A 19,464-nucleotide genomic window follows, 5' to 3' on the forward strand; every position below is an offset into this window, starting at 1 on the left:
CATCATTATAGATCCACCAGGACCTCCAGCAAATCCACGAGTAACTGATACGACAAAAACAAGTGCTAGCCTAGCATGGGGGAAACCTCATTATGATGGTGGACTTGACATTATTGGCTACATTGTAGAGCACCAAAAAGAAGGAGAAGAAACATGGGTGAAAGATACCACAGGAACTGCTCTAAGAATAACAGAATTTGTGGTTGCTAATCTCCACCCAGGAGTCAAATACAATTTCAGAATAAGTGCTATCAATGCGGCTGGCGTGGGCGAACCAGCATTAATTCCAAATGTTGAAATCAGAGAACGTGAAGTGTCTCCTGATTTTGAATTGGATGCTGAACTGAGAAAAACTCTTGTTGTCAGAGCCGGATTGAGCATTAGGATATTTGTTCCAATTAGAGGACGCCCAACTCCTGAGATTACATGGACCAAAGATGACATCCCACTTAAAGCACGAGCCAATATTGAAAATACAGATTCATTCACTCTCCTCATTATCACAGAATGTAATAGATACGATGCAGGAAAGTATTTGATGACCCTTGAAAATGCTGCTGGCAAGAAGACTGGCTTTGTAAATGTAAAAGTTTTGGATACACCAGGACCACCAATAAATCTGAAGCCCCGAGACATATCTAAAGATAGCATTACTCTCCAATGGGATATGCCTCTAATTGATGGAGGTTCACGTATAACAAATTATATAGTAGAAAAACGTGAATCAACACGTAAGTCATATTCAACCATCACAACCAAATGCCCAAAATGTTCCCTTAGGATTCCTGGTTTGGCTGAAGGCTGTGAATATTACTTCAGAGTATTTGCTGAAAATGAATTTGGAATTGGTGAACCTGCTGAAACTGCTGAACCTATAAGAGCATCAGAAGCACCATCACCTCCAGACAGCCTTAACATTATGGATATCACAAGGAACTCAGTCAGCCTTGCTTGGCCAAAGCCAGAACATGATGGTGGTAGCAAGATTACCGGCTACGTAATTGAAGCACAGAAAAAGGGTTCAACTCAGTGGACACACATTACTACGGTGAAAACATTAGAATGTGTGGTAAAGAATCTAACTGAAAATGAAGAATATACTTTCCAGGTTATGGCAGTTAACAGTGCTGGAAGAAGTGATCCAAGAGAAAGCAGGCCAGTTGTTGTTAAAGAACAAATGATGCTTCCCGAGTTTGATTTGCGTGGTATCTATCAGAAAACCATAATTGCTAGAGCTGGTGACAACATCAAAGTTGAGATTCCTGTTCTTGGTCGCCCCAGACCAACTATTACCTGGAAAAAGGAAGATCAATTGCTCAAGCAGACACAAAGGATCAACTATGAAAATACGGCAACTGCAACCATTTTGAACATTAATGAATGCACAAGAAACGACAGTGGCAGATATCCGGTCTCTGCTAAAAACATTGTTGGTGAAGTTAGTGAAGTTATAACTGTTCACGTGCACGATGTTCCTGGACCACCCACTGGACCAATTAGATTTGAAGAAATTTCATCTGATTTTGTCACCTTTTCATGGGAACCTCCACTCAATGATGGAGGGGTTCCAATTAGCAACTATGTTGTAGAAATGCGCAAAACTGACAGTACCTCCTGGGCTGAGTTAGCAACCACTGTTATACGTACCACCTACAAAGCAGCTCACCTGACTACTGGAACTGAGTATCAATTCCGTGTTAAAGCTCAGAACAGATACGGCTCAGGTCCGGCTATCAATTCAGAGAATGTAATTGCTAGCTATCCTTTTAAAGTGCCTGGGCCTCCAGGCACTCCTCAGATCATTGCAGTCACAAAAGACTCTATCAGCATTAGCTGGCATGAACCCCTTACAGATGGTGGAAGCCCAATTTTGGGCTATCACATCGAAAGAAAAGAACGAAACAGCATTCTTTGGCAGACTATCAGCAAAGCCTTAATATCAGGCAACACCTTCAAATCAAGTGGGCTGATGGATGGCATTGCATATGAATTCAGGGTCATTGCAGAAAATCTGGCAGGCAAAAGCAAACCAAGCAAGCCATCTGAACCAACCCTTGCTCTCGATCCTATTGATCCTCCTGGAAAGCCAATCCCTCTAAACATCACAAGGCATGCAGTAGCATTAAAGTGGACAAAACCAGAATATAACGGAGGCTTTAAGATAACTGGCTACACTGTTGAAAAAAGAGATCTTCCAAATGGCCGATGGCTAAAAGCAAACTTTAGCAATATATTAGAAACTGAATTCACTGTGAGTGGGCTTACCGAAGATGCTGCTTATGAATTCCGTGTCATCGCTAGAAATGCTGCTGGCGCCGTTAGCCAGCCTTCTGAGCCATCAGATGCAATAACATGCAGGGATGAAATTGAGGCACCAAGAATAATGGTTGACGCTAAATACAAAGACACTCTAGTAGTAAAAGCAGGTGAAATTTTCAAACTTGAAGCAGACGTTGCGGGTCGACCTCCACCAACTCTAACATGGACAAAGCAAGACAAGGAACTTGAGGATACAGCAAAATTGGAAATTAAAATAGCAGATTTCTCTACAGTTCTTACCAATAAGGACTCCACAAGACGGGATGGTGGTGCATATACGCTTACAGCATCCAATCCAGGTGGCTTTGCAAAGCACATTTTCAATGTCAAAGTTCTAGACAGACCTGGTCCCCCAGAGGGACCTTTGTCGGTGTCTGATGTTACCATAGACAAATGTGTCCTGACATGGCTGCCACCTTTAGATGATGGAGGTGCCAGTATTGACCACTATGTTGTTGAAAAACGTGAAACAAGTAGATTGGCGTGGACTTCTGTAGCCACAGAAGTTCCTGTAACAAAACTGAAAGTCACAAAGCTATTGAAAGGCAATGAATATGTGTTCCGAGTAATGGCTGTTAATAAATATGGAGTTGGCGAAGCTCTAGAATCAGAGCCTGTCCTAGCAGTGAATCCTTACGTAGTACCTGGTCCTCCCAAGACACCTGAAGTCACAGCTATTACCAAAGATTCTATGATTGTATGCTGGGGACATCCTGATTCGGATGGAGGAAGTCCTATAACCAATTACATTGTAGAACGTCGTGACAGAGCTGGATTACGCTGGGTGAAATGTAATAAGCGGGTTGTGACAGATTTGCGTTTCAAAGTTTCTGGACTTACAGAAGGCCATGAGTATGAATACCGAATAAAGGCTGAAAATGCTGCCGGTGTAAGTGAGCCAAGTCCTAGTAGCCCATTCTACAAAGCTTGTGACACTCTTTTCAAACCTGGTCCGCCTGGTAATCCCCGTGTCTTAGATACAAGCAAGTCATCAATTACAATTGCTTGGAATAAACCAGTATATGATGGTGGCTCAGAAATTACTGGCTACATGGTTGAAACAGCATTATCTGATGAAGATGAGTGGAAAATTGTAACACCACCAGCTGGACTAAAGGCCACCTCTTTTACTATCATTAATCTAAAAGAAAACCAGGAGTACAAAATCAGAATTTACGCCATGAATTCCGAAGGCATTGGTGAGCCTGCTCAAGTTCCTGGGACACCAAAAGCTGAAGAACGAATGCTTCCCCCTGAGATTGAACTTGATGCAGAGCTGCGTAAAATTGTGACTCTTCGAGCTTGTTGTACTTTGAGACTTTTCGTTCCGATTAAAGGAAGACCAGCACCTGAAGTAAAATGGTCACGAGAACATGGGGAATCTTTAGACAAAGCCATAATTGAATCCACAAGTTCTTACACTTTACTTACGGTTGCAAATGTGAATAGATTTGACAGTGGCAAATATATGTTGACAATAGAAAACAGTTCAGGTAGCAAATCTGCTTTTGTAATTGTAAGAGTCCTCGACACACCTGGTGCCCCGCAGAATCTGAAAATAAAGGAGATCACCATGTCATCTGTCACACTCACCTGGGAGCCTCCCCTCATAGATGGTGGCTCTAAAATAAAGAATTATATTGTTGAAAAGCGTGAAGCAACAAGAAAGGCATACTCTACTGTTATAGCCAATTGCCACAAGACCAGCTGGAAAGTGGACATGCTACAAGAAGGTTGCAGCTATTACTTCAGGGTTCTAGCTGAAAACGAATATGGAATAGGTCTTCCTGTTGAAACATCAGAATCAGTTAAAGTGTCTGAGAGGCCTCTGCCTCCAGGGAAAATAACTTTATTAGACGTGACAAGAAGCAGTGTGTCTTTGAGTTGGGAAAAACCTGAGCATGATGGAGGAAGCAGAATTTTGGGCTACATTGTAGAAATGCAAAGCAAAGGCAGTGACAGATGGGCTACTTGTGCCACTGTTAAAGTCACTGAAGCCACTATAAAAGGATTGATCCAAGGGGAAGAATATTCCTTCCGTGTTTCAGCACAAAATGAAAAAGGAATCAGTGATCCTCGGCAACTCAGTGTACCTGTCATTGCCAAAGATCTTGTGATACCTCCAGCATTCAAACTGTTGTTTACCACATTCAGCGTACTAGCAGGTGAAGACTTAAAGGTTGATGTTCCTTTTGTTGGTCGACCCAAACCAACTGTAACATGGCTTAAGGATGATGTGCCACTAAGGCAAACTACTAGAGTAAATGAAGAAAATACAGAAAGTAACACAGTGCTAACCATAAAGGAAGCATGTAAAGAAGATGTTGGAAAATATTTGGTAAAACTTTCAAATTCTGCAGGAGAAGCAACCGAAATTCTCAGTATTATTGTCCTCGATAAGCCAGGCCCACCCACTGGACCGGTGAAGATGGATGATATAACTGCAGATAGTATTACCGTTTCTTGGGAGCCACCTAAATATGATGGCGGCAGTTCCATCAACAATTACATTGTAGAAAAACGTGACACATCTACTACTGCTTGGCAGATTGTTTCAGCAACTGTTGCACGAACAACTCTAAAAGTGAGTAGATTAAAGACTGGAACTGAATATCAATTCAGAATTGCTGCTGAAAACAGATACGGAAAAAGTACATATCTCACATCAGAGCCTGTGGTTGCCCAATATCCATACAAACTACCTGGCCCACCTGGAACTCCATACGTACCAGAAGTCTCCAGAGATACTATGGTGGTACATTGGAACGAGCCAGTCAGTGATGGTGGCAGCCGAATTATTGGCTATCATTTGGAGCGCAAAGAAAGAAACAGCATACTATGGGTTAAACTGAACAAAACAGCAATTCCTGATACTAAATTTAAAACAACCGGACTTGAAGAGGGACTTGAATATGAATTCAGAGTTTATGCAGAAAATATTATTGGTATTGGAAAGGCAAGCAAATGTTCAGAATGTTACACAGCTCATGATCCTTGTGATCCCCCTGGCCGTCCAGAACCGATAATTGTCACAAGAAATTCTGTTACTCTTCAGTGGAAGAAACCGGCGTATGATGGTGGAAGCAAGATCACAGGCTACATTGTTGAAAAGAAAGAATTACCAGAAGGCCGCTGGATGAAAGCAAGTTTTACTAATGTAATTGAGACTCAATTTGCAGTAACTGGCCTGGTTGAGAATCAAAGATATGAGTTCCGTGTGATTGCACGTAATGCAGCTGGTGTTTTCAGTGAGCCCTCTGAAAGTTCAGGGGCTATCACAGTGAGAGATGAAGTAGAACCACCTCGTATAAGTATGGATCCCAAGTTTAAAGAAACACTTACAGTGCATGCTACTGAATCATTTAAGATTGACGCTGATGTTTATGGCAAACCACTGCCTTCTATTCAGTGGCTGAAAGGTGACAAGGAACTAACAAACACAGCACGTTTGGATATAAAAAGTACTGACTTTGCCACAAGCCTAAGTGTGAAGGAAGCTGTTCGTATTGACAGTGGACATTATATATTGTTGGTGAAGAATGTTGCAGGTGAAAAAACTGCTTCCGTTCATGTCAAAGTTCTTGACAGACCTGGGCCACCTGAAGGGCCTGTTGTTATAACAGGGACAACTGCTGAAAAATGTATGCTATCATGGAAGCCCCCACTGCAGGATGGAGGCAGTGACATTTCACATTATGTTGTTGAAAGAAGAGAAACAAGTCGCTTAGTTTGGACTTTAGCTGATGCCAACGTGCAAACTCTTAGTTGCAAAGTTACTAAACTCTTGGAAGGCAATGAATATATCTTCCGTATCATGGCTGTCAATAAATATGGGGTTGGCGAACCTCTTGAATCTGAGCCTGTACTTGCAAAAAATCCTTTTGTGGTACCACTTCCACCAAAGGCTCCAGAGGTTTCAGCTGTTACCAAGGATTCTATGATTGTTGTATGGGATAGACCAGCTTCTGATGGAGGCAGTGAAATTTTGGGTTATGTGCTAGAAAAACGTGACAAAGAAGGCATTCGGTGGACAAGATGTAACAAGCGTCTGATAAGTGAACTTCGCTATCGAGTCACAGGACTTCTGGAAAATCATGACTATGAATATAGAGTCTCTGCTGAAAATGCAGCTGGTCTCAGTGAACCCAGTCCACCTTCTATCTACTATAAAGCTTGTGACCCCATATATAAACCAGGTCCACCAAATAATCCCAAAGCAATAGATGTTACAAGATCTTCAGTTTTCCTTTCTTGGGGTAAACCAATCTATGATGGTGGCTCTGAAATTCAAGGATACATTGTTGAAGCCTGTGACGTAAGTGTTGGCGAGTGGGCAATTTGTACACCACCAACAGGAATTAAGAAAACAAATATGGAAGTAGAAAAATTGTTGGAAAAACATGAATACAAATTCCGAATTTGTGCTGTTAATAAAGCAGGTGTAGGAGAGCATGCAGATGTTCCTGGAACCATCCTTGTTGAAGAAAAATTAGAAGCTCCCGATCTTGACCTTGACTTAGAACTGAGGAAAGTGATCAATGTAAGAGCTGGTGGCTCATTAAGATTATTTGTTCCTATCAGAGGCCGCCCAACACCTGAAGTAAAATGGAGTAAAGTGGATGGTGATATCAGAGAAGCAGCTATTATTGACAGTACCAGCAGCTTCACCTCACTTGTTCTTGATAATATGAATAGATTTGACTCTGGAAAATACACTCTTACTTTAGAAAATAGTAGTGGAACAAAATCTGCCTTTGTCAGTGTAAGAGTCTTGGATACTCCAGGTCCTCCTGTTAACTTGAAAATCAAGGAAATTACCAAAGACTCTGTTACAATTTCATGGGAGCCTCCAGTGATAGATGGTGGAGCTAAAATTAAAAATTATATTATTGAAAAGCGTGAAGCCACAAGAAAATCCTATGCAGCTGTTGTAACAAACTGCCATAAAACATCCTGGAAAATTGATCAGCTCCAAGAGGGTTGTTATTATTACTTCAGAGTTTCTGGAGAGAACGAATTTGGAATTGGCCTGCCTGCTGAAACAAGTGATCCAGTTAAGGTGGCTGAAGTTCCTCAACCTCCGGGAAAAATAACAGTGGATGATGTTACAAGAAACAGTGTTTCATTGAGCTGGGCAAAGCCTGAACATGATGGTGGAAGTAAAATCTTACAGTACATTGTAGAAATGCAAGTTAAGGGTAGTGATAAATGGTCAGAGTGCACACGTGTTAAAGTTCTTGAAGCAGTTATTACTAATCTAACCCAAGGAGGAGAATATCTCTTCAGAGTAATGGCTGTAAATGAAAAGGGCAGGAGTGATCCACGATCGCTTGCAGTACCAATAACCGCTAAAGATCTTGTTATTGAACCAGATGTCAGACCAGCATTCCACAGTTACAGTATACAAGTAGGACAAGATTTAAAGATCGAAGTACCAATATTTGGTCGACCTAAGCCCACTGTTTCTTGGAGCAAAGATGGCATTCCATTAAAACAGACAACCAGAGTAAATGTAATTGATTCACCTAATCTTACTGTTCTAAATATTAAAGAAACAAATAAAGAGGACAATGGAATATATGAAATTTCAGTTGCTAATGTAGTTGGACAAAAATCTGCATCCATTGAAGTTATAACACTCGATAAACCAGATTCTCCTAAAGGCCCAGTTAAATTTGAAGATATTAGTGCTGAAAGTGTCACATTATCATGGAATCCTCCAGTATACACAGGCGGTTGCCAGGTTACTAATTATATTGTTCATAAGAGAGATACAACCACGACTTCATGGGAAGTAGTTTCAGCTACTGTTGCAAGAACTACTCTGAAGGTGACTAAGCTGAAAACTGGGTCAGAATATCAATTTAGAATATTTGCAGAAAATAGATATGGGCAGAGCTTTGCCCTGGAATCTGAACCAGTTGTTGCTCAATATCCCTACAAAGAACCAGGCCCCCCTGGAACACCATTTGTGACAATAGCTACAAAAGACTCTATGATTGTGCAATGGCATGAACCAATTAATGATGGTGGAAGTAGAATTCTAGGTTATCATCTTGAACGAAAGGAAAGAAACAGCATTCTGTGGACAAAAGTAAACAAGACTATTATTCAAGATACACATTATAAAGCAACTAATCTTGAAGAAAACATTGAATATGAATTTAGAGTTTCTGCAGAAAATATTGTTGGTGTAGGCAAAGCAAGCAAAGTTTCAGAATGCTATGTAGCACGTGACGCCTGTGACCCACCAGGTTGTCCAGAAGCTATTGTTGTTACAAGAAGTGCCATCACTCTGCAGTGGACCAAGCCGGAATATGATGGTGGCAGCAAAATAACAGGCTATATAGTAGAAAAACGAGACTTACCTGATGGTCGATGGATGAAAGCAAGCTTTACCAATATCATTGAAACTCAGTTTACTGTGACAGGTCTTACTGAAGACCAACGATATGAATTTAGAGTAATTGCAAGGAATGCTGCTGGAGCAGTAAGCAAACCTTCTGACAGCACAGGACCTATAACAGCAAAAGATGAAGTTGAACTTCCAAGAATTTCCATGGATCCAAAATACAAAGATGCAATTGTTGTAACTGCTGGCGATACTTTCAAACTTGAAGCTGATGTACATGGAAAACCAATTCCTACTATTATGTGGCTGAAAGGAGATAAAGTCCTTGAAGATACTGCTCGATATGAAATAAGGAATACAGATTTCAAGGCTCTGATTACTGTGAAAGACGCTATACGTGTTGATGGTGGGCAGTTTATTTTGCAGGCAACCAATGTTGCAGGAACAAAATCAGTACCTGTAACAGTAAAAGTACTAGATAGGCCAGGGCCTCCAGAGAGTATTCAGATTTCTGGAGTTACTTCTGAAAAGTGTTCCTTAGCATGGGTTCCACCAATCCATGATGGTGGCAGTGATATTTCCCACTACATAATTGAGAAGAGAGAAACTAGTCGTCTTGCTTGGACAGTTGTTGCATCAGATGCTGTAGCCACAATGCTAAAGGTAACAAAACTTTTGGAAGGCAATGAGTATATATTCCGCATAATGGCAGTTAATAAATATGGAATTGGCGAACCTTTGGAATCTGCACCCGTACTTATGAAAAACCCATTTGTTGTTCCTGGTTCACCAACATACCTTGAAGTCACCAATGTTACAAAGGATTCTATGACAGTCTCTTGGCATCGTCCAGATAGTGATGGTGGCAGTGAAATCATTGGCTACATTGTAGAAAAAAGAGATAGAACTGGTATTAGATGGGTGAAATGTAATAAACGTCGAATTACAGATTTACGATTAAGAGTCACAGGACTAACTGAAGATCATGAATATGAATTTAGAGTATCTGCTGAAAATATAGCTGGAATTGGTGAACCAAGTCAAGTTACTCCATACTGGAAAGCATGTGATCCTATGTTCAAGCCTGGTCCACCCACTAATGCCCATGTTGTTGATACAACCAAGAATTCGATCACAGCTGCATGGGGTAAACCTATTTATGATGGTGGCTGCAAAATCCTAGGATATATTGTAGAAATCTGCAAAGCTGATGAAGAAGAATGGGCAATGGTTACTCCACAGACTGGTCTGAGAATCAATCGTTTTGAGATCAAAAAACTCATAGAACACCAAGAATACAAGCTAAGGGTGTGTGCTCTCAACAAAATTGGAGTAGGTGAGCCTGCAGCAATTCCTGGTACAATTAAACCAGAAGATAAACTTGAAGCTCCTGAACTTGATATAGACTCAGAATTAAGGAAAGGAATTGTTGTCAGAGCTGGTAGCTCTGTCAGGATCAATATACCATTTAAAGGACGCCCTACTCCTGAAATCACATGGTCTCGTGAAGAAGGGGAATTTACAGATAAAGTTCAAATTGAAAAAGGAATAAATTACACACAGCTATCAATTGATTATTGTGATAGAAATGATGCTGGGAAGTATATACTTAAACTGGAGAATAGCAGTGGTTCTAAGTCTGCATTTGTTACAGTTAAAGTACTTGACACACCAGGACCACCACAAAACTTAATAGTCAAAGAAATAAGGAAAGACTATGCGGTAGTGACGTGGGAACCTCCAGCTAATGATGGTGGAGCAAAGATAAAGAACTATGTCATTGATAAACGTGAGTCAACCAGAAAGGCATATGCAAATGTGAGTGCCAAGTGCAACAAAACAAGCTTTAGAGTTGAAAACCTTACAGAAGGAAGCATTTATTATTTCAGAGTTATGGCTGAGAATGAATTTGGAATTGGTAGTCCAGCTGAAACTGCTGATGCTTCAAAAGCATCAGAGCCACCTCTACCCCCTGGAAAAGTGACACTTACTGATGTGACGCAGAGAAGTGCATCGTTTATGTGGGAGAAGCCTGAACATGATGGAGGTAGCAGGATTTTGGGCTACATTGTTGAAATGCAGTCAAAAGGATCTGATAAATGGACTGTTGTTACTGAAAGCAAAGTCTGCAATGCAGTTGTATCTGGTTTGATTTCTGGACAGGAATATCAGTTCCGTGTCATGGCATACAATGAAAAGGGCAAAAGTGATCCTAAGCCACTGGCAGTTCCTGTGATTGCCAAAGATCAGACAATTCAGCCCAGTTTCAAACTGATGTTCAATACATATACTGTACAAGCTGGAGAAGATCTTAAAGTAGAAATTCCCTTTATAGCTCGACCAAAGCCTACTATCGCTTGGGAGAAAGACGGCCAGCCTCTAAAACAGACAACCAGATTACATGTTGAAGATACAGCAACTTCAACTACATTGTTTATTAAAGAAAGCAACAAGGATGATTTTGGAAAATATACTGTCACAGCAACCAACACCGCAGGCACAGCAACAGAGCATCTTAGTATAATTGTGCTAGAAAAGCCTGGCCCACCCCAAGGACCTGTCCGCTTTGATGAAGTTAGTTCAAACTTCGTAGTCCTCTCATGGGAACCACCAGCATATACAGGTGGCTGTCAGATATCCAACTACATTGTCGAGAAACGTGACACTACAACCACTGTTTGGCAAATGGTATCAGCAATGGTTGCAAGGACAACTATTAAAGTAACAAAACTTAAAACAGGAACCGAGTACCAATTTAGAATTAGCGCTGAAAATCGATATGGAAAGAGCAGTGCACTAGATTCTAAGCCAGTTCTTGTACAATATCCATACAAAGTACCAGGGCCACCAGGAACCCCCTATGTCACTACAGCCACCAAAGATCACATGATAGTACAATGGCATGAACCAGTTAATGATGGAGGAAGCAAAGTTCTTGGATATCATCTAGAACGTAAAGATAAAAACAGCATCCTTTGGGCAAAGGTGCACAAGGCCCTTATCCAGGACACAAAATATAAAACAGATGGTCTTGAAGAAGGTCTTGAATATGAATTCAGAGTTTCTGCTGAAAACATTGTTGGAGTAGGCAAAGTTAGCAAATGTTCTGAACTGTATGTTGCTCGGGATGCTTGTGATCCACCAGGCCGTCCGGATGCCATTGTTATCACTAGAAATTACGTAACACTAAAATGGAAAAAACCTGAATATGATGGTGGTAGCAGAATAACTGGATACACTGTGGAAAAGAGAGAATTACCTGAAGGCCGTTGGATGAAGGCCAGTTTTACAAATGTAATAGAAACTGAGTTTACAGTAAGTGGTCTTGTAGAAGACCAAAGATATGAATTCAGAGTAATTGCAAGAAATGCAGCTGGTAGCTTAAGTGAACCCTCTGAAAGCACAGGGCCAATTATTGCTAGAGATGCCATAGAAGCACCAAGAGCTTCACTGGATCCTAAATATAAAGATCTCATTGTTGTTCGTGCGGGAGAAACATTTGCTCTTGAGGCTGACATCCACGGAAAACCTATTCCTGATGTTAAGTGGTCAAAAGATGGAAAAGAATTTGAAGAAGCAACGGCGAGAATGGAAATTAAGTCTACAATTGAAAGAACAACTCTCACAGTCAAAGACTGTGTCAGATTAGATGGAGGCCAATACACACTTACCCTGACTAACGTTGGTGGCACAAAAGCAATACCAATCACTGTAAAAGTGCTTGACAGACCTGGACCCCCAGAAGGCCCTTTGAAAGTTACAGGTGTGACAGCAGAAAAATGTTACCTTGCATGGGGACCACCTTTACAAGATGGAGGTGCTAGCATTTCACACTACATTATAGAAAAGAGAGAGACAAGCCGGCTTTCATGGACACAAGTATCATCTGATGTTCAGGCTCTGAATCACAAAGTAACCAAACTTCTTTCAGGCAATGAGTACATTTTCCGTGTAATGGCTGTTAATAAATATGGAATTGGTGACCCTCTGGAATCAGAACCTGTATTGGCATGCAATCCATATAAGCCTCCAGGTCCTCCTTCCACGCCTGAAGCTTCTGCAATCACGAAAGATTCTATGATTGTAACCTGGTGCCGCCCAATTGACGATGGTGGAGCTGAAATTGAAGGTTATATACTAGAAAAGCGAGACAAAGATGGCATTAGATGGACCAAGTGCAGTAAAAAGAGACTGACAGACTTAAGATTGAGAGTAACTGGACTGACAGATGGTCATTTCTATGAATTTAGAGTTTCTGCTGAAAATGCTGCTGGTATTGGTGAGCCTAGTGAACCATCAATTTTCTACCGTGCTTGTGAGGCAATATATCCACCAGGCCCTCCAAACAATCCAAAGGTAACAGATACCTCCAGATCATCTGTGTCCCTGGCATGGGGCAAACCTACTTATGATGGTGGCGCTCCTGTTAAAGGATATATTGTAGAATTTAAAGAAGCTACTGCTGATGAATGGACAACTTGTACACCCCCATCAGGTTTACAAGGAAGACAATTCACAGTAACAAAACTTAAAGAAAATAGCGAGTATAACTTCCGCATTTGTGCTATGAATTCTGAAGGGGTTGGAGAACCAGCAACTATCCCTGGTAGTGTTGTTGCGGCTGAAAAAATGGAACCTCCTGAAATAGAACTTGATGCAGATCTCAGAAAAGTTGTCACAGTGCGTGCTAGTGGCACATTACGTTTGTTTGTCACAATTAAAGGAAGGCCAGAGCCAGAGGTGAAATGGGAAAAAGCAGAAGGCACTCTGAGTGACAGGGCTCAGATTGAGGTAACCAGTTCTTATACAATGTTAGTAATTGACAATGTAAACAGATTTGACAGCGGAAAATATAACCTGACTTTGGAAAACAACAGTGGCAAGAAAACGGCATTTGTTAATGTGAGAGTACTTGATACACCAAGTGCACCTGTAAATCTGACCGTCAGAGAAGTAAAGAAAGATTTAGTGACACTAGCTTGGGAGCCTCCTCTTATTGATGGTGGAGCTAAAATCACAAACTACATAATTGAAAAACGTGAAACAACAAGAAAAGCTTATGCCACTATTACAAATAATTGCAGCAAAAATGTCTTCAGAATCGAACAGCTACAGGAAGGATGCAGCTACTACTTCCGGGTCTTAGCTGCAAATGAATATGGTGTTGGTTTGCCAGCAGAAACATCTGAACCAGTTAAGGTTTCTGAACCACCCTATCCACCTGGAAAAGTAACTCTTGTAGATGTTACTCGTCACAGTGCTACTATTAAATGGGAGAAACCAGAGAGTGATGGTGGCAGTAAAATAACTGGCTATGTAGTAGAAATGCAAACTAAAGGAAGTGAAAAATGGAGCACCTGTATCCAAGTTAAAACCTTAGAAGCAACAATATCTGGATTAAGTATGGGAGAAGAATACACTTTCCGTGTCTGCGCTATAAATGAAAAAGGAAAGAGTGATCCAAGACAACTTGGAGTCCCAGTAGTTGCAAAGGACATTGAAATCCAGCCTTCAGTTGAGCTCCTTTTCAATACATTCAGTGTTAAAGCTGGTGAAGACCTTAAGATTGATGTACCCATTAGAGGAAGGCCAGTACCATCTGCCAGCTGGAAAAAGGATGGCATGCCTTTAAGAGAGACAACGAGAGTGCATGTCCAAACTTCAAAAACTTCCACATTGCTAGTAATCAAAGAAGCTTCAAGAGAAGATGTAGGAAAGTATGAATTAAATGTTGTAAGCAGTGCTGGCTCCACAACAGCTATCATCAATGTAATTGTTCTTGATAGACCAGGACCTCCAACCTCGTTACATATTGATAATGTCAGTGCTGATAATATATCCATATCTTGGGAACCCCCTGAATATGATGGTGGCTGTCAAATTAATAATTACATTGTAGAGAAAAGAGAAACTACAACAACAACATGGAGCACCGTATCTGCAGCAGTTGCACGAACTTCAATTAAAATAGCTCGCTTAACCACTGGATCAGAATATCAATTCCGCGTTTCTGCAGAAAATCGCTATGGCAAAAGCACTTACGTTGAAACTGCCCCTGTTGTGGCAGAGTATCCATTTAATCTACCTGGCCCACCTAGTACTCCTCGAGTTGTACATGCAACTAAAGCCTTCATGATTGTAAATTGGCAGGAACCAGTTAATGACGGCGGTAGCAAAGTACTTGGTTATCACCTTGAACGTAAAGAACGAAGCAGCATCCTTTGGACTAAAGTTAATAAAATCCTTCTAAGTGATACTCAGATGAAGGTCACAGGCCTTGATGAAGGCCTGATGTATGAATATCGTGTGTATGCTGAAAATATTGTAGGAATTGGCAAATGTAGCAAATCATGCGAACCAGTGGCAGCAAGGGATCCATGTGACCCACCTGGCCAACCTGAAGTGACCAATATTACAAGAACATGTGTCTCACTATCATGGACCAAGCCAGAATATGATGGTGGTGCTAAGATTACAGGCTACATTATTGAGCGGAAAGAGCTCCCAGATGGTCGTTGGCTGAAGTGCAGTTTCACCAATATACAGGAAACTTTCTTTGATGTGACCGGGCTTACTGAAGACCAGCGCTATGAATTCCGTGTTATTGCCAGGAATGCTGCTGATCAATTTAGTGAGCCATCAGACTCCACTGGGCCAGTTACTGTAAAGGATGACATAGAAGCTCCAAGAATTATGATGGATGCCAAATTCAGAGATATTGTTATTAAAGCTGGAGAGATTTTAAAAGTCAACGCTGACATTGCTGGACGACCCTTGCCAATAGTTTCATGGACAAAGGATGGCAAAGAGATTGAAGAAAAGGCAAGAATTGAAATAGTCTCAACAGATCGTTCTACAACAATCACTGTTAAAGACTGCATTCGACGGGATTCGGGGCAGTATGTGTTAACATTACAAAATGTTGCTGGAACAAGATCATTAGCAGTTAACTGCAAAGTACTTGACAGACCAGGTCCACCAGCAGCCCCTCTAGAAATTAAGGGCCTGACTGCTGAGAAATGTTATTTGTCATGGGGACCACCTCAGGAAAATGGAGGGGCGGAGATTGACTATTATATTGTGGAAAAACGTGAGACCAGTAGGCTTGCGTGGACTCTTTGTGAAGCAGAACTTCCAACAACTTCCTGCAAAGTAACAAAACTACTTAAAGGAAATGAATATATTTTCAGAGTGATGGGTGTAAATAAATACGGTGTTGGTGAAACCTTAGAAAGTGAGGCTGTCAAGGCCCTGGATCCTTTTACTATTCCAAGCCCCCCTAAATCTTTAGAGGTTACCAATGTGACAAAGGAATCCATGACTCTTTGTTGGGCAAGACCTGACAGTGATGGAGGAAATGAAATTTCTGGTTACGTGATTGAAAGGCGTGAGAAAAACAGTTTGCGGTGGATACGTGTAAATAAAAAGCCAGTTTATGATCTCAGAATAAAATCTTCAGGCCTTCGGGAAGGATGCGAATATGAATATAGAGTATATGCAGAAAATGCTGCAGGTCTTAGTCTTCCTAGTGATCCTTCACCACTAATAAAAGCAGAAGATCCAGTTTTCCTACCATCACCACCATCTCGGCCCAAGATAATGGACCATACAAGATCTCATATAACAATTGGATGGATAAAACCATTATTTGATGGGGGAGCTCCTATTATTGGATACACTGTTGAATACAAGCTAACTAGTGAAACTGATTGGTCAACTGCTATTCAAAGTTTAAGAGGAACAGAATACACTGTAATAGGTCTTACATCGGGAGCAGAATATGTTTTCAGAGTAAAGTCCGTGAACAAAATTGGCGCTAGTGATCCAAGTGAAGCCTCAGAACCTCAGGTAGCAAAGGAAAGAGAAGAAGAACCTGTTTTTGATATCGATAATGAAATGAGAAAGACACTAGTTGTGAAAGCTGGTGACTCATTTACAATGACTGTGCCTTTCAGAGGAAAACCTATCCCTAACGTACTATGGAGTAAGCCAGATACTGATCTCCGTACACGAGCAAATATTGATTCCTCAGATAACCGCACCTCGCTTACTGTTGAAAAGGCAACACGAGATGATTCTGGAAAGTATACACTGACATTACAAAACATTGTAAACACAGCTACTTTGACATTACTTGTTAAAGTACTTGATTCACCAGGACCTCCATCTAATATCATTGTAAAAGATGTAACAAAAGAGTCTGCTGTGTTATCTTGGGAAGCTCCGGAGAATGATGGAGGGGCTCCTGTGAAGAATTACTACATTGAAAAACGAGAAGCAAGCAAGAAAGCATGGGTCACTGTAACCAACAATTGCCACCGTCTTTCCTACAAAGTTGCCAATCTACAAGAAGGCGGAATTTATTACTTCAGAGTCTCCGGAGAAAATGAATTCGGTGTTGGTGTTCCCATCGAAACCAAAGATGGAGTTAAAATAACAGGTGAGTAATATTTTTTTAAAAAAAATATTTTTGTGCTTCATTTATGATTTATTGAAGTACATTTCAGTGAGACTTAACATCCATGCTTTAGTTTTAATGTATTCATAATGCTTATGTTAACAATATAAATTTAATGCAAAGTAGCAATATAAATTGATGCAAAGCCACAACGAAAGATGTTTGTCTGAAGGATTTGCTAATAAGTAGAGTTCCAATATATGTAAGGAAGTCAAGTACAGAGTTTTGCCATGCAAAATATTTATTTGCAGAGTATCTTACAAATAATAAGTATGCATCCGGCATGATTTTGTTCTCAATTTATTCTCCTATTTTTAGAAAAACCAAGTCCACCAGAAAAACTGGGAGTATCGAGCATTACCAAAGACAGTGTATCCCTTGTATGGCTTAAACCTGAGCATGATGGTGGAAGCAGAATTATTGGCTACCTCGTTGAAGCCCTAGAGAAAGGGCAGCAAAAATGGGTCAAATGTGCTGTAGTCAAGACAACCCATCACATTGTCCAAGGTCTCAAAGAGAACATGGATTATTTCTTCAGAGTATTTGCCGAAAACGAAGCTGGTCTGAGTGATCCTAGAGAACTTCTTCTTCCTGTCACAGTTAAAGAAAAAATGGGTGTGTATTCCATTACTAAGAATAAAGTTGTCTGAATTTAACTGAAAATGGAATCATTTGTATTTTCAATATTCTTAATGTAATATTACTGCATTTTTCAGAATCACCTGAAGTGGATATGAAAGGTTTCCCGAACCATACAGTTTATGTGAGAGCTGGTTCAAATCTAAAGGTTGAGATTCCAATTTCGGGAAAACCCTTGCCAAAGGTGACTTTATCCAGAGATGGCATTCCTCTCAAGCCAACCATGAGGTTTAATACAGAAACCACTGCAGAGTGTGTAATTATTAACCTTAAGGAAAGTATGGCTACCGATGCTGGTAAATATGACATCACAGCTGCAAACTCCAGTGGAACAACAAAATCCTTCATCAAAATTGTTGTCCTGGATAGACCAGGTCCCCCAATTGGTCCTGTGGTGGTGAGTGACATCACTGAAGAAGGAGTCACCTTGAAGTGGGAGCCTCCACATTACGATGGTGGAAGCCAAGTCACAAATTACATTGTGCTAAGAAGAGAAACAAGCACTGCTGTGTGGTCTGAGGTGTCTGCAACAGTTGCTAGAAATATGATTAAAATCATGAAGTTAACCACCGGAGAAGAGTATCAATTCCGTATCAAAGCAGAAAATCGCTTCGGCATTAGTGATCACCTTGATTCAGCATGTGTAGTTATAAAACTGCCTTATAGTAAGTATCTCCATTTTTTGTTCTGGTTTTCTGAATTTTTCAGACATATACTTTGCTAACTTTGCCTCTCCTGTTTATTCAGCTATACCTGGGCCACCTTCAACACCATGGATCACTAACGTAACTCGAGAAAGCATCACTGTTGGATGGCATGAGCCTGTTTCTAATGGAGGCAGTGCAATCATTGGTTACCATTTGGAAATGAAGGACAGAAACAGTATTTTATGGAAGAAAGTGAATAAAATGATTATACGCACAACTCACTTCAAAGCCTCAACCATTACTGCTGGACTAATTTATGAATTCAGAGTTTATGCTGAAAATGCAGCAGGCATTGGAAAACCAAGTCATCCATCGGATGCAGTTCTTGCAATTGATGCATGCGGTATGTATTCATAATACAGCATCACATTTCTAATTTTGACTTTAGTGCAACATGTTCTTGGTCACTCAATGTTGGATACTTATTACAAATGCAACTGTTTTCCAAATTGCAGAACCACCAAGAAACGTTCGAGTCACAGATATTTCCAAAACATTTGTCAGCCTTTCTTGGACACAACCAGCTTTTGACGGTGGTAGCAAAATCACTGGATACATTGTGGAGAAACGTGATTATCCAAATGGAAGATGGGCAAAGGCCAGTTTTACCAACGTCATAGAGACCCAGTTTACTGTCTCAGGATTGACTCAAAGCTCTCAGTATGAATTCCGTGTCTTTGCTAAGAATGCCGCAGGTTCAGTTAGTAATCCATCAGATGTTTTAGGACCTATCACCTGTGTGGATACATATGGTAAGAAATGTATTAAGCCAAAAAAAATATATTATCTCTTGATTTTATTTTAAGGATTTGAGTGATCATCGCTGGCAGAAATATGCAGCTGAATTCAAGAGTTCTTAATATGACAGTATCGTGTAGCCTTATATTTGATTTTCTTTTGGATATCAGATTGTGCAGAATTTTAGTCGAACTGCATATTTCTTCTTACTTAACTGCTCTTCTGTGAATCTTTTAACATGTAAAGTGTCT

General features: G+C 40.6%; 1 protein-coding gene across 1 annotated transcript in view; it reads left to right on the forward strand.

The window, feature by feature from the left end:
• The window catches only part of TTN (titin), a gene marked incomplete in the record, with an annotated part of 304,338 nt that overhangs the window by 257,033 nt on the left and 27,841 nt on the right, over positions 1 to 19,464 (forward strand). Inside the window, 5 exon segments of the mRNA XM_015818849.1 lie at positions 12 to 17,111; positions 17,448 to 17,744; positions 17,846 to 18,433; positions 18,516 to 18,818; positions 18,931 to 19,227. Coding sequence (XP_015674335.1) covers positions 12 to 17,111; positions 17,448 to 17,744; positions 17,846 to 18,433; positions 18,516 to 18,818; positions 18,931 to 19,227 — 18,585 coding nt within the window.

Source organism: Protobothrops mucrosquamatus, unplaced genomic scaffold (genome assembly GCF_001527695.2).
Source record: "Protobothrops mucrosquamatus isolate PMUCROS unplaced genomic scaffold, P.Mucros_1.0 scaffold804, whole genome shotgun sequence".
Lineage (NCBI taxonomy): Eukaryota > Metazoa > Chordata > Lepidosauria > Squamata > Viperidae > Protobothrops > Protobothrops mucrosquamatus.